This window comes from Electrophorus electricus, chromosome 11 (assembly GCF_041902795.1).
Source record: "Electrophorus electricus isolate QZ-2024a chromosome 11, ASM4190279v1, whole genome shotgun sequence".
Classification (NCBI taxonomy): Eukaryota; Metazoa; Chordata; class Actinopteri; order Gymnotiformes; family Gymnotidae; genus Electrophorus; species Electrophorus electricus.
In genome coordinates, this window is record NC_137507.1 from 27,842,501 (window position 1) to 27,857,500 (window position 15,000).

General features: G+C 47.4%; 2 protein-coding genes across 2 annotated transcripts in view; both read right to left on the minus strand.

The window, feature by feature from the left end:
- The window catches only part of LOC113581938 (potassium/sodium hyperpolarization-activated cyclic nucleotide-gated channel 2), a 49,802-nt gene extending 41,154 nt beyond the window's left edge, over nucleotides 1–8,648 (minus strand). Inside the window, exons 1-3 of the mRNA XM_035528432.2 lie at nucleotides 6,168–8,648; nucleotides 3,539–4,690; nucleotides 1,478–1,901 (exon numbers count right to left, since the gene is read on the minus strand). Coding sequence (XP_035384325.2) covers nucleotides 1,478–1,901; nucleotides 3,539–4,656 — 1,542 coding nt within the window. The 5' untranslated portion in view covers nucleotides 4,657–4,690; nucleotides 6,168–8,648. The remainder of the gene's footprint in view (nucleotides 1–1,477; nucleotides 1,902–3,538; nucleotides 4,691–6,167) is intronic.
- A 147-nt stretch (nucleotides 8,649–8,795) lies between these two features.
- Nucleotides 8,796–14,537, minus strand: rnf126 (ring finger protein 126). Its single transcript, XM_027017425.3, has 9 exons — nucleotides 14,283–14,537; nucleotides 12,975–13,033; nucleotides 11,090–11,150; nucleotides 10,387–10,622; nucleotides 10,041–10,109; nucleotides 9,805–9,874; nucleotides 9,627–9,720; nucleotides 9,250–9,365; nucleotides 8,796–9,009 (listed from the first exon to the last, which is right to left on the minus strand). Exons 1-9 carry the CDS (start codon nucleotides 14,355–14,357, stop codon nucleotides 8,857–8,859), a joined length of 933 nt encoding a protein of 310 aa, XP_026873226.3. The 5' UTR covers nucleotides 14,358–14,537; the 3' UTR covers nucleotides 8,796–8,856.
- Nucleotides 14,538–15,000: the final 463 nt, after the last annotated feature.

A 15,000-nucleotide genomic window follows, 5' to 3' on the forward strand; every position in this document is an offset into this window, starting at 1 on the left:
TCGTGTTGCTCCACAAAAGTCTGTGCTGGACAGGCTACTGTGGTCTCACGCCACCGAACGTCAGTGGAGGGGGGGGCAGGTTCGAATTGCAGAACAGCGGTGACGACGACAGTGATTTAAGCACAAGTCCTTTATGATAAATATCTGGTAAAACGTGGTGAACATTTTTATTAGCTGTTAATTAAGGAAATAGCCGAGGGATTAACAAGCTAATTAACAGGTTAAGTTAATTAGAAAGGGCCCGTGTCCTTTATAGAGATAAGAAAAACAATGAATTTAAGGTCTTAATTTACCTCCCCATTTTCTCACTCTCTCCCTCCCTCCCTCCCTCCCTCCCTCAATCTCTCTCTATCTCTGTCTCTCCCTCCCTCCCTCTCCCTCTCTGTGGACATTAAGTAGAATGCTAAGGATCATTTCTGTCCTCACTGTACTCAGGAATGGAGTTCTCTTCCCTCTCTCTTATCCCTCTCTGGTTGCAGGGTGCTCCTTGTCCACATCGATGCAGACGTTCTCCTGGACGAGCCGTGGGGACACGATCAGAGTCATTAGCTTCCCTGCCACCAATTAGGCCTCAGGAAGCTTCCTGTGTGCCAACAGCTGTCTGCAGCAGGGCCAGATGTTGGTGCATCTTGGCCCTCTAACACGGAAACGGGGCAGACGAGTTAGCCTCACACGGCTTTGGGAGACTCGCCATCATAATGCAAGCAAAGACATGCAGATATGATGTGTGTTTTGTATGTGCATTCTAGAATTGTACAGGTAAGGTAATATGCAAGGATTAGTGTACATAATTTCCATATGATATGATTTACCTTCTTGGTCTGTATTAAAATACAACACAAGGCATATAACAATGAGATATACAACAATGTGTATCATATTTTGTTTAGATTTTAGAATACATCAAATACATATTGCATTATGTTCCATTTTGTAACAGGGTATTATCAGTATGGAATGACAGCAGCAATCTTGCATTGAGAAATGCAGTAAGAATACAAAAACAATACATTCATACAAACAGGTTTCTACTTTTGAAGTGTGTATTTCAAGTAAGCGTGTGATTGGTTGAGCTGCCCATGAACGTCTTTGGCAGCTAAATCACACTTACCTCATCATCTAAACCTCACTAAAGATTGTGGATGAGATACCCAGAACCCCATTAAAGCGTGCTCTCAGACGGGTGCACACACACAGTTTAGAGCCCCGCACAGCCGAGGTCAATGATGAGGTCGCTTTGACCCGAACCCTAATCCCAGTAATCCCTGTAATCACAGAACTGAATGCAGTCAGAGAGGAGGCACTCAGAGTCACACTGCAGTCCCGCTTTCTCCCAACACAGCTTTCTCTAATGCAAATCGTGGGCTTGCAGTAACTTTCTCACTACTTCGGTCATGCTGTTATGCCCTTGGTTGGGTGGCGTCGTAGCTTCCAATACTCCACCTGAAAAATTAGCCAAAGCCATTAGCAAGCCTACCTCCTCCCACTGGTGGATGTATCGGATGAGCCGCGAGAGCCGGAGGAGCCGGAGCAGGCTGAGGATCTTGGTGAAGCGCAAGATGCGCAGGGCCCGGGCGGTCTTGTACACCTCTGAGTCGATCCCCTTCTCCACAATCAGGAAGATGTAATCCACGGGGATGGAGGAGACGAAGTCCACTACAAACCAGGTCTTCAGGTACTTCTTCTTGATGGTCTTGGGGTCCAGGATGATGTCTGAGTTGTCCTCGATGATGATGCCTGTACGGAAGTTGAGCACCAGGTCCATGAGGAAGAAGGTGTCTGAGACCACGTTGAAGATGATCCAGGGCGTGGTGGTCTCGTCCTTGAAGAAGGTGATGCCCACAGGAATGATGATCAGGTTGCCCACCATGAAGAGCAGCATGGTGAAATCCCAGTAGAACCTGGAGGGGAGGGAGGCCGCAGCACACAATAACAGACGGACGGTGAAAACTACTGCCAAACGCACACAGCTGGGTCAGATCCATCTGGACAGACATCACAGTGCAAATATCATGTGCTTAAATGTTTCCTTTTCGTAATTATTGTATAGACGCATTATAGTTTACGTCCAACAATAATCGAAACAGACTGTAAAATTTAGATGAATGTGAAATACTCATTCAGATGTCTTTAAACTACACTTGGCATTAGATCTCTGGCAGCAAGAACCTTAGTACTGCAGGCTTGCTACAGTGGCAGCATATCATTTTAAAACTTTGGTACATATTCTAAGAAGGGAAATTGCTGCTCACTACTGCTTATTATTATGAGCATCATTATAAAAATAGTTTTTGTTTTTTTTATATATATATATATATATATACATGAATATTTTATCACCTGTTAATGCAGCGCTTGTATAGTTTGTCTGAATTATAGTATTTCCTAATGGATCCAAGTAGGTTAGAGCATGGATGACCTTTAATGACCCTTTCCATCGGTGACAATGAGGATGGAAGACTACAGCGCTCTTTGTTTGCATGCGGGATGAATCGTTGGTCGGGTAGCGGAAGTGATCTGTATCCGCGCAGTGAGCGCACCCGCACGGGTAGAAGTCAAGGTCATAGCTCCACGCGCAAGGTGCACCGCTGACTCATAACGCGAGACTGATGTAACTCGTGACAGGATTTTGTTATTGCGTATCCTGCAGCAATTTAGTGTGTTTAATACGCCTTAATGTCGCATTACTTGCAGCGCGACGACCTGTTGTTTGTCAGAGAGAATGAAAAATACGCGTGCGCCTCACTCCTTCTCCCCCTGTGCAGCCGCGGAGCAAAGCGTCGCACACGCGCCATGGCTCACAGGGACGGGGGCTTGTACGTTCCCATCAGCTGCGTTTAACTGGCGCTGATATGACGCAAGCGCTCGTAAACTGTTTCGCTCTCATAGGCCCGATCCCCAGACCATCCTTCCGGAAATCCTCCCTCACTTTTTTAGGGACATGTTTGATATGTCGGATTAAGTCCAGGCAGAAAGTAAAGCCAGTGTGTAAACGTCTCCGAGAGAGTCGACACGGAACTCTAATGGTGGTTTATATATCGGCACGGTTTCCGTCCGCCGCTTATAACGGGGTTGGAATCAGAACCGCACGACTCGTCCCTTCCGAATCCTACACGCAGATTCAGAAGTCAAACGCCCCAGGACATGGGAACCTAAGTGAAGTTTCAGACCGGCCACCTGCACGTCCCCAGCGAAGTGTCGCTCTTCCAGATTCCCGTTTTAACAGAGCTCGTATCCAAGGATATGTTCAGTACGCTAACGCGTTAACGCTGTTCCTATCCCGAGATTAAATGATCATCCGATATAATACGCAGCAGGAACATCTGACACGATGCCACAACTGAGACGCTATCAGCAGTTCCGGTGGTCCCATAACGCGAACGGCAAGAGCAGTTTAGTCACACCTTTCCTGAACAAAGCGGAACACCTTCTAGGTAAAAAAAGAATACAACACGCACACACACACAGCAAGCTAACTGACCCATGCTGCATGCCGACACATAACCCATAACTTTTCCGTCGCGTGACTAATTCTTACCTGAAATCGCTGTACGGGTGAATAATCCACTTGCCTGCGGACTTCACGCGCTCCTGTTCCCTTTCCACGGCCTTGTGACTCCCATACATACGCAAGGAGAATTTGTTGATGCCAGGCTGCAACATGCTACCTATCTGTCTCTGCATGAAGCTGCCTTGACTCCCCCGCGTCTCGGCGTCCTCGCTCACAATCTGCGCTCCGTCTTCGGACTTGAGAAACGTGACGGAATTCCTGGGCTGCTGGGTCTGCGCCCCGTGCACGGAGGAGGACGCTTTCCGACTCGGTGCGTTGGAGAACGAGACCTTCGAGTCTTTCTTCTCCGGGACGCCGCCGGAGACAGGGGTGACGCTGGGGTTGATGCTGTCAGTCCCCTGCCCGTGCGTTAGGGAGCCGACGGGAGTGGTGGATCCGTCCATGCTGGTTGTCGAGTTGCACGTTGTCCTTTTATTCACGTCCTGTTTGTCCTGTTTGGACATTATCGAACGGAGGCTTCCCGTGCCGGAGTTCCTCCTGCATTCTCCGTTTTTGTTGCATTTCATGCTGGAAACCGGAGCTGCGTTACTGCCACCGGCTTCACACGAAACATCACAAGCCTCTACCGTCACGGCCGCCACTACCGGCGAGGCTCTCGCTCCTCCGCACCTGTCGGTGTCGTTTCGTCCCGCGGCATCACTCAGGCGCGTTGACCCGGGCGATTTAGCTGCTACATCGGCATCCTTGCGCGGCTCCGTCGGTGCAGCGACGGTTTGCTCCGACAGCTGGTCAGCGCCGGCGCCGTTGTGCGCGGATGAAGCGGCTCCCCCTCCTGGCGCGCAGTTTTTTATGCGAATGCTGCTCCTTCCTCCGCCGCCAGCGCTACAAGGCCGGGGGTGCTGAAACTCGGCTTCTTCCTCCCCGTCGTCTGCCTCGTCCATGGCGGCGTGACTTGTCGCGCCAGACTTCAGCCTTGTGACGCACTGACCTCCGCGAGCATCCGCGCTGGACTCCGGGCGACGCTTTGTGCTACTTGTGCAGTTGGAGGCTCGTGCGGCGGGCGCGCTGTTTTGCGCACACCCGGTACCGGCAGCTTTCTTTTTCATTGCAACTTCTGACCCGGGCGAAACCTCACTCCGGTCCATGGCATTCGGTGTATCAAATTTTGCCTCCGGTAATCTTTGCGGGAAACCAATCATGGAGAGCAGAGAGGGAGGGAGGGAGCGCGAGGGAGGGAGAGGGAAGAGAGTTGCCTACGTGATTTTTTTCCTCAAACTACGAATCCTCTCTTACGTTGCGTGAACACTACACGATTTTAGGCCCGATTTTGCTTTCGCAGACGAATTTTAAGCCTCGGCGACAAATCGCTGCGCGCACGCTAGTGAAACGGAAGCTTTAAAACTGTGAAGTTTGTTTTTGTCAGTACTGTTTTGGAAAACGTTTGTTTGTGTGTATGTGTGTGTGTGTGTGTGTGTGTGTGTGTGTGTGTGTGTGAGAGAGAGAGAGAGAGAGAGAGAGAGAGAGAGAGAGAGAGCGAGCGAGAGAGAGATATTGAGATTGATTGATTCATTTATGGACTTTTTGGGAATAACGCCGTACCAGATTTCCCAGGTTTCCGTTTTTAAGTCCAATTCTCAATAGTTGGATGATGTGAATAAATAAGCTTATCTTGGTTTCACGCGCCAATACGAAACTCTTCACAAACTTATGAATGGTTGTGTTCCATTCATATATGTACGTGAGTGTGAACCACGAGTGTTCATGGCTGAATATGTTTATTACGAACTTCCACTTCAAAATATGTACATTCCCTGCTGTCATCGGACAGTGCCGGGTCAGAACACGGGAAATCCGGCTTTCCAAACCTCCAATGAGCTCGGAGCAATCGGTTCATTCCTGTTTGAATAGTTAAAACGTTTTCATTACGCATGCTGCACGGTTTACTTCCGACGCGCTTTGAAGACTAGTCATCGCTGCCCACATCTCCCCAACCAATTCATCCTCCACAATTTCCCTTTAATAACATGTTTCCCCTTTTTCTGCGCAAACTACTGCAGCCGGTCGTTCCGGCTCCACCGTGAGGTGATGCAGTCTCATGTGCGGATGCGGGCGCTTTTCGCAGGGGACCTCCTCGGATAAACGCTCGTGCGCAAGCCTCGTCTGCGACCGTTCGTGTAGTGTGCACAGGTCAACAACAACAACAACAACAACAGGTCACACGAGATAACTGGCGATTCAGAGCTCGCGTTTGAGTGAGCCGTTTTCCCCGCCCACGAGCTCCCCCCTCCCGCGAGCTCCTATACACAGGTGCGACAGGACCTACTTGATTCTGATTTCTGTGCATTGCACCACACAAGAGAGAAACCAGTAACACCCGCCGGGCATTCCTGTGCTACATATGAACATTTCGGTCTGTTTTATTGACCAGATGTTAAACAATTACATTTCAAAATATGAGGTAACGATTATCTTTAGTCTGTCAAAATAAACCCACGAGAGGCCATTTGTCTACACTTTGGTAACTATATACTTCCGTTTCTGAGCATAATTCTCCACACAAAGTGCATGCATTACTGGGCATGACTACCGTAGCAAACCACTCGCCGTCCCACAGCCGATTAGTATTTCAAGCGCAGCAGCGCAGAACCTGGCGTACCTTGAGCGAGCCACCGCGTGCCAATGACATTGAAAGGTTGCCGCGTCCACGTGCCGAGGGCGCGCGTTGCCTTCTGCGCCCTAGAAGAGCCCGGCGCGTCGTCACGGCACGTGCCCGCTCTGCGTTCCGTACCTTCCCGGCGCGAGACGCGGGCGAGAAGCGTAACACTGAATCACGGCAGCTCGCTCTCCCGTCTCTCTGTGCAGTGCCGGCACAGGCTTCCTGGTGTGACGCACAGAATGTGATGCTTTTGGGCTTCATTTGCATAAAAGGCAAAGCTCAAAGGAAGGAATGACATCCCAGCCGATCCGGGAGAGGAGCCACGAGGACGAAGGGGAGGTGCAAGCTCTTCAAAAGTATGGCCAGACATCCTAGAGTATCATGTGAAACCCAATTAGGCTTCGCAACATTTGTATTAGGCATACATTTTCTTTGGACTGGACTCTTAAATGCATTCAGTCTGTCAACAGTGGTTCCTGGTCCCAGCTCATGAGAGCGGGACAAACAGCTGCAAGCAGAGGACGAAGTTCCCACGGCTGGGACCGGACCGGACCCCGCCACAACACGGTGGTGTGGCTGGGCTTTCCGTAAGGCACGGTGGTGCTGAGCTTAAGGTCGCGACCATGCACACGCCATCATCACGCACTGCAGACATTGAAGGACATGACAGCTGGGATAATCTCCTGTAGCTGTTCACCATGAGTCACCTTTGACCCCAGCGCCTTCCAGGCTGCAGCAGAGAGGAATGTGTTACGGAGCTCTCTGGGAAGGTTCTATAACTGGGATGGGCTCATTTAGAACAGCTGCAGAACCTTCTGGGGCACAAAAGAAACCCATCATGGTATCTTTTAGAAAAAACAGGGAAGTGTGGCTCAGTCAAGAAGGTTGATGGGATAGGCGGAATTAAGTATGTGAAGTCCGTGGGGCCATACTCTCTGTTAAAGACAAGAGCAGCACTAGTGGCAACACAGCAGCGATGACCGGTGTGCCCCCGCTCATGCGCGCACACAGCTGGAGAGCTGTAAGAATTCGCTTATCTGAGCAAAGAGCATGGGACACTTCCGCAGACGCGCACAGAGACACGAGCGCTCTAGAAAGAGAACGACTACAGCCTCTTCTGTTCCGTTCTGTCATCGGCTGTTACCGATTCGCCGTCTAGCCCTCATGCAGGAAGAGAACAGCTGTGGCAGTCTGAGCTGATGTAGTCGGTGTTCATCTCCGGTGCACTTCGCGGTACCCGCCACCGCAACCGCTCCGAGGCAAAAAGTGCACAGAGGTCGGGTTTGTGTCTTGAGTTCGTTCCTCAAACATTTTAAAATCAGGACCAGTATTTTCGTTTCTCACTTTATTATGATTCACAAAAAAAAAACCCTACAAAAACAAATCATTTAACTTAGAATAAGTTAAAAAGAAATGTCGCATTGAACCAAGATTCACTGCATATGCGAACGGGAAAGTGAAGTTAAAATAAAAAATAATGAGTGAGAAAGTCTGGTTAAGGGGCAAAATACCACATCCATGAATTTCTCAGGCCATGTACATCTGAATAAAAACAAAAGAAAAACACTAAAAATATATATTTCCAAAATGTCTTAAAACTGTTCAAGAGGCCATATTTTACCAAAGGCATTCACATGTACTTTGTTCATTATCCTAATTGTGGGCAAAGTAAAATATTGTGCAAATAAATAATTTATACAGAGATGAAAGCAACACTCAGCTTTTGCTTGTCCTTTGTGAGATGTTCTGGCGGTTTTGTTATGATCCGTTTCTTATTTTCATATTCACATACACCTTAGTCACTGATGTATGAATAAAAAAGAAATCAAAATTGCATAATAAAAAAAAAGAAAAAAGCAGAGGCTTTAGTTGAATTCCTGTGCCCTTTCAGAAGATGTAACAACGTCTCCATTAAAAAGCCACTGAAGTCCAGCTGGCTATTGGCTTGCTCAGTGAGTGAGTGAGTGAGTGAGTATGTGTGTGTGTGTGTGTGAGAGAGACTTGCGCTCTGGAAGTTCTGCACTGCACCTCTATGTTCTAACCTTGCCAGTCTCCTTCTCCGAGCTCCCTTTGCTCCTCTGCCAAACTCTAGCCTCCCTTTATCCGTTAAAACGTCTGCATTTGGGGCATGCTGCCCTGCACTACCTTTAAAAGAAAACAAAACCAATTTAAAAAAAATAACAAGGAATGATCGCTCTCCAGGTCAGTGCTGAAGAAAGAAAAATGTATCGGTGAAGAAATACAAGTAAAAGTGGTGTGTATGTGTTTATTATTTTTTTCCTCCCCTGGTTGGTTGTCAAGGTATCCTTTGGCGCTCGTCCCAGTGAGTCAGTCGATGATGAGGATACATCTCTGGCTTGCCACCAGAGGGCGCTGGTGTGGTGCTGGCCGTAAAGGGTGCTCTCTAGACAGTCCTAGTCAGGTTTCAGCTTGGCAGCTCCCAATCCAGTAATGACCGATCTGAGTCTGAATGGAGTTCAAGAAGATCCTAGAACAACCCCAGCTCTCTGGCGCAGTCTTTGCTTCGCTAAGATGTCAGAGAGGAGATTCAAGCTTAAAGAGGTTCTGAATTACACTGTTGGCCACGCTAGCACTTTCACTGAGATGATAATGTGTTTTATCATTGTGTGTGTGTGTGTGTGTGTGTGTGTGTGTGTGTGTGTGTGTGGGAGGACTTGAGGGTTGTTTCTTAAGAGTTGTTGGCAGCATTCTCATTGCTTGGGGAACTGGATGAGGAAGAGGACGATGACGAAGGAGAGAAGTTCATTCCTGATAGTCCAGGAGGATCTGTGGCGGTATTCTGGCCACTCAAGCTCTTCCTGCACACTGGACATGTGTCATGCTGTAGAGAACAAAAACACACACACTTAACGAGATTCCCAGTGATTACTGAACTGGGATCAGTTCAATTAAGGTGCCCCCCCCCCCCCCGTAGAGCAGATACTTCCTCCTGAACTCACAGCTAACCATCTGGGAATAGCAAAACGCTCCCGCCTGTCACAACCATATAAATGACCCAGTCACGGCGTCTTAGAGCCGCATGGACACTGTCGCCAGGTGAGCGGGGAGGGGGCGGAGTTACCTGCTCCAGCCAGGGCACGATGCAGTCGTGATGGAAGAGATGGTTGCACGGAAGCTGCCGGACACTCTCGCCCTCGCTGTAGTCCTCTTTACACACAGGACACTCCAAGCCCGCGCCTGACAGCACAGAAGGGGTAGAAGGGGGGGCGTCAGGGAGCCGAGGGGACATCCACGCCCCAGAGGACGCCTCACATGCATAAACAAACGTCCACCTAGCACCACCGTATGGAACAAACAAACAAACAAACCGGCACACACGGCAGGTCGAGAAGGGAAGCTGGACCGGCTGGGCCAGTATCACTTCTGGGGCGAGCGCTAGCAGAGGACGGACTAGACCGCGACACGGCCAGCGAACAGAAGGCGCAGTTCTCCACTCACCCACGTGTTCCTCTGTGATCTGGACTGTTGGCAGGCTTTTGATTTTCTCCCTGTCGGCAGGCGGCGGACCCGTGTTCTCAAACTGATTTAATAACTGCGGCAGGACAGGAGGGCACGTGTTTAATAACAAGCACCCGAGGTGGGTGGTCTCAGATAGGGTGGGTGTGAGGCGTCGTACCTGTGTTATGATGGCATCTAACCCATTCACTCCCCATGCATAGTCCATCGGATTTGAATGTAGCATTCCCCTAGACGAAGATCGTTCCAAAGTCACCCACAAAGCAGAGCAGTTTTGCACGCATACATTTCAAATTATAAGAGTCAGTGATTCCAAATATTTACACTACAACATATCTAAAAATCTAAATGTTATAGGTTTCAAAACAGAAAAGGTGGAAGCCTGAGTTAGCATACCATGGACCCATTCCCGTGTTTGGCATTGCTGTTGGAGCGATAATTCCATTTACTAACTGCTGTATTATTCTGTTAAAACACAAAACAAAGCTTTACATTGCAAGTCAGAGAACAGCATTTCCGTTACACAGATACACGAGCTATTCCAACACATCTGGTCTTTTTCTTTCTTTCCGTATTCACAGAAACACAATTACTTAAACCAGATGCAATCTGAGCACAATTACCAAGTCAGCCTGGGTATTAGCGTAAAGTGACAGGTGTTTTCTTTTTGCTTTTTCTGGATAATCAAAGCCCCGCCGCCCCCACCCATGAGCATCGCCTGCGCCTCCAGCCATGCCCTCACCCCTCTAAAGTCGGCACGCCTTCGTGCCGCGTCCCTTGTCTCCGGGGAACGTGGCGTCCCCGAGGTTGCCTTGCGCCGTAGCGCTGGCGCGACGCCATCTCCCGCTCCCGTCGACCCTCGACGTCGCGGTTGTCCTCGGCGGGCAGGCCGGCCCGTAGGTCGAAGCCTTCGCCGAAGATGCCCAGGGCAAACTGGCCATAGCCGTGCGGGAACGTGAAGAGCGTCCGGTCGGCACCCTGCAGGGGAGAGCGCACACAGCGAGGTCAGTCACGGACAGCGCAGGCTTCCTCTGCGATGTTTAGTACAACCGCTTAACTTGCTCACAGGTTAAAGCGCCTTTGTAGTACACAGCTGTCAGGTAACGTTATCGATCCCTTTGAAATAGCCGTTATCAGGGCTGTCTGAGCTACGGGTGCTCAGCTCCAGTCCCAGGGGGGCAAGCCCCAATAGGCTGGGCCCAGCCTGTTACAACCAGGGCAAAATTCATTGTTGCTTTTTGGTAAACCCATGTGAAGCGTTTCTAGTTACTACAATTATAGGCGCCAGCAAAAGAGCTAGAGTTAGAAGGTGCGATTGGCGTTAAACTCCATCTTATTTGATTTGACCTGCGTCATAGAGACAGTAGGGCAATGGAACCGAACAGCAAGTTCCCAACGGGGACAAGCAGAAGGGTTGCACGGTGCAAACGCGTGGGGTAGCTCACCTCGAACGGCGTGCGGCTCTGATCACTGCTGGAGGCGCTGGACGTGGAGCCATTCTCTACGCTGCAGGCAAACAGCAACCCATTTCAATGCCAACACAACACGAGAAAGCAATCGTTCAGCCTTGCTCACGTAAAGAAAACACTATGTCACTAACGCAATTAGATCTGTATTCAAAATATCAATAAGGCAAATATATCGTGAATGCACTCAGATTTTGTAAATCGATACAAATGTGAATCATGACTGTGTCGAAGTTTATGAATGTTAATATTCTTTAGCTAGCATGAAACTGATACGCTCAAGTCTAAGTGCAGTATTTAAAACATCCAGCAGATGGGATCTCAAACAGAAAACAAATGGGTGGTTTTAGGAAAAACCAAGGAAAAGCAGCTTCAGACAGGCCCCTACCACGTTTAAAGCTGACGTTTGGGTAAACGCAGGTGGAAACGCTCATTTAAATTAAGTTAGAATTGCAGGTGTTTCAACATTTGTCAGTTAAAACAATATTCAAAGTTAAATGTCTTCCTATTAGTTGGAGGTTAGTAGCTATTGGCTATATTCAGAAATTCTTTTTTTAACTTTAATTTGTCTCCTCTAATTTACTCTCCCCATTTGTTGTTATTGGTCTTTATTATTAGGCATCAATGTATTACTGTTAATAAATAACAATAATAATATTGTGGTAACATTTACCTTAATAAAGTTTATTTGTACAACAGACTGTTAGGCATCATATCATATCGTATCATGATGCCTGTATCGTGATACAGTTACTGGCAATACCCTAAATGCCTTGCCAGTGAAAATGACAAATCCTTAGTTCAGCTGTTCCTGGTGTTCCACAAGAGAGCCAGCAAGCTGCCCTTTGCTTACAGATCTTTCCATTCAGACGTCCTTGCATTAATGACATGTACATTTGTACAGCCAGTTGTTGCAATGTCTGCAACGAAGTGACAAATCTTAAGGAAAAAGAACTGATCTACTCTCAGAACCTCGAGGAATGAATCCACTTTTATAACATAAGCTGGTTTCATGTTCTGGAACGTCAGAAGCATTTTGCTTGCATGGCTGATGAATAACCTAGTTGAAACTTCCCTTTCTCTGAAAAATTTGTGTACATCACTATCAATCAACCAATATCAATCAACCAATATCAATCAACCAATATCAATCAACCAATATCAATCAACCAATATCAATCAACCAATATCAATCAACCAATCTGTGTGTGTGTGTTTAAAGCAGTTATGTTTATGTTTGCTCCATGTTCACAAAATAAAAATGACCAGGTGTATGAATGTTTGTTTTTATTTTAACAACATTCCAACAGTCCTCAATATTATTCACACGTTTCTATTCATGGTGCGTATTTATGACTATAGGCCAGTTGTATGTGTATGCTGTTTTGTTTACCAAAAACAAAAAAACTACCCACATATAACCTTGAAAACTTTACATGAAGCCGATTTGTGTCTTACAAAAGCAGTCGACATTCACAAAAAAAAGTCCAGCGTCTAAGCCACAATCAGGACCTAAATGTTTTGTGTTTCTTTATCCAGTAACTACCTGAATGGTATTGATTTATTAATAAACGGCTACCCAGTACACAACTGGGGAACCAGAGATGAGGACTCTGGAGTCAGTGGCAGGAGAATTCTGCAGACTATAGTAGGACAAACTAGAACTAGAAGATAACATACAGAGAGCAATAAGCACCACACTGATCGTTACAACCTCCCCTGAGAGGGATTCCCTCTAGAGGATCTGTTCTGTAATGCACAGATGTGTAAACTGAGCAGCACTCTGCTTCGTGTTGGAAAGGCAGCTGTGTCATGTGCTGAGAGGGTATTATTGCTGGCCATTTTTTTGGGAAGCAGAACATACCTGCTCTCCTCTGGTAACTCCTCGATGAAGCCAGACTCACAGCGCGGACAGGTATAGTCCTTAAAGAAGAGAATTCCAAACTCAGTTCAGGAGGTTTGATTGGTGGGCCTACACAGGCCACACCACACAAGCATCCGCACAGCTATTAGTGTCAGACTACAGAAATGACTAGAAAGCATTGAAAGGGGAACACTAGACAGGCATGTACACTGGCAATATTACAGTGTCGGACAGTTCACATAGAGGGTTCGTCAAGAAAAACAAAAAACAGACAGCACAAACAAGTGCCCCCACATCTAATGCTTTTAAACAGAACATAGACAAGCATGAAGCCCATACTGACACAAATCACAAACACAAATCAGCAACCTGTAGACCACCACAAGGACAGGGTGGTTTAGTCCGTTTTATGGTTCTTTGACAGTACCTCCATACAGTTTCAGTTCATACTAGAGTATTTGGGCAATAAAAGACAAAAGTATCTGAAAAGGTTAAAGAACCTTTGTTAAATCATTCAATACCCTACATACTGTTAGAGAAACATGACTGACTCCCTCAACTAAAAGTAAATACACAGTGAAGGAATAACAATATAATAATTTTGGGCACTTTATTAAGTGCTACTTGTCAAATAACGTTAGCAAATGATTTCACCGTCAGGTTTTAACGCCCAACCGTCACAATTCACATGGGAAGGTCACGGTGTGGATGTGTCAACCACCGGGGAGGCAAGCCAGCTAACCCCCCCCATTTCTCCACCCTCACATGGCTAACTGGGAAGCTACAATACAAGCACACCAACATCGCCACAGAGGGGCCGCTCTCAGCACTCAAACTCGTCCGTTAGCACCGCTGAAATCCTCGCAGACCAGACCGTTAGTTCAGCCAGTCTCCCAGGTAGCACAGCTAGCTCGTTAGTCATCTAATTAACGTCAAACAAAGACGATTACTTGCTCGCTAAATCAACCGAAGATTGGCTGACAGGCTAATGGCTAAATGCTTTTACTAACCCATCCATTAAAAGAACCAAAATAGCGAAATCATGACGGTTAACTAACCAGAACACTGAACCCAGCAAACAAACAAGCCCCTTAGCAACCACAGAGACTGTAGTGACAGTGTGGAGACCTGCTAGTAGGCTAATGCTAATGCTAACGGCCCCGGCTAACCGCGGTGCAGCGAGCTAGCCTGCTAGCGCCGACTCGATCTTTAAACTCCTGTCACCCGAAAAGAAAGCGCCGTTGTTTTGTGTGAACAAACGGACCGACCTACACGCGCAGCTCGATCCGCGTGTGCCGACAACTTTACCGGGAGACGGGGGCTAATCTCTTCCGAGCATCGGTGACAGAAAAACCGGCAGGTCCGTAGGGGAGCTTCCGCCATCTTCTGCCTCACTGCGGGACTCGATGCAATACCCAGCGAGTACGGGTCTCCGAAAGGGACAAAAAGCCTCGGTATAGGCTGTGGCGGAGCCACAGTGGGTTCACTGGGAAAGCACTGAGCACATTTCCACACATTCCTTCGGACGGGGAATAGGAGCAAATGCGTGACTACCTTTTGATCAACACGATACAAATATGAACATCGTCTGTAAGTAAAACCAAAAAAACAAAAAATACACAAGTCGTGTCTCACTTGAGTTTAGACAGATACCTTTAGATGTAAAACAGCTATCCATCACCCTTATACAATCCGTTGTTGCCGGATTGTTGTTTTTATAGTAAAATCGACACACTTTTGCCCTCTGGTGGACCAAAAGTATGACATCCCTTCCTTTCAAATTAATTTCAGCAAACCGTGTTTTTCTACACTGCATCAATACACTGGAAGCACTGCTGTTACAACATATGTGCTGCTATTACTGCTGCATCAGTAGAGACAATGAATAGAAAGTAGTTATTTGATGGATTATATCTTAACACACTTATGATAAAACATGTCCAGAAAGTATAACCAAAGTTCTAGTTACTAAACTTGTTTTCACTCCGAAGCTCCAATTTTCAGGTTTACAATTAAGAAGACAATG

Coding starts and splice junctions, on each gene's coding strand:
- rnf126 (XM_027017425.3), bottom strand. CDS start 14,357: ATGGCGGAAGCTCCCCTACGGACCTGCCGGTTTTTCTGTCACCGATGC. Junction 9,721..9,804: donor TAGATGCCATCATAACACAG/GTACGACGCCTC, acceptor GTCCTGCCGCAG/TTATTAAATCAGTTTGAGAA. Junction 9,366..9,626: donor GATCACAGAGGAACACGTGG/GTGAGTGGAGAA, acceptor CTGTGCTGTCAG/GCGCGGGCTTGGAGTGTCCT.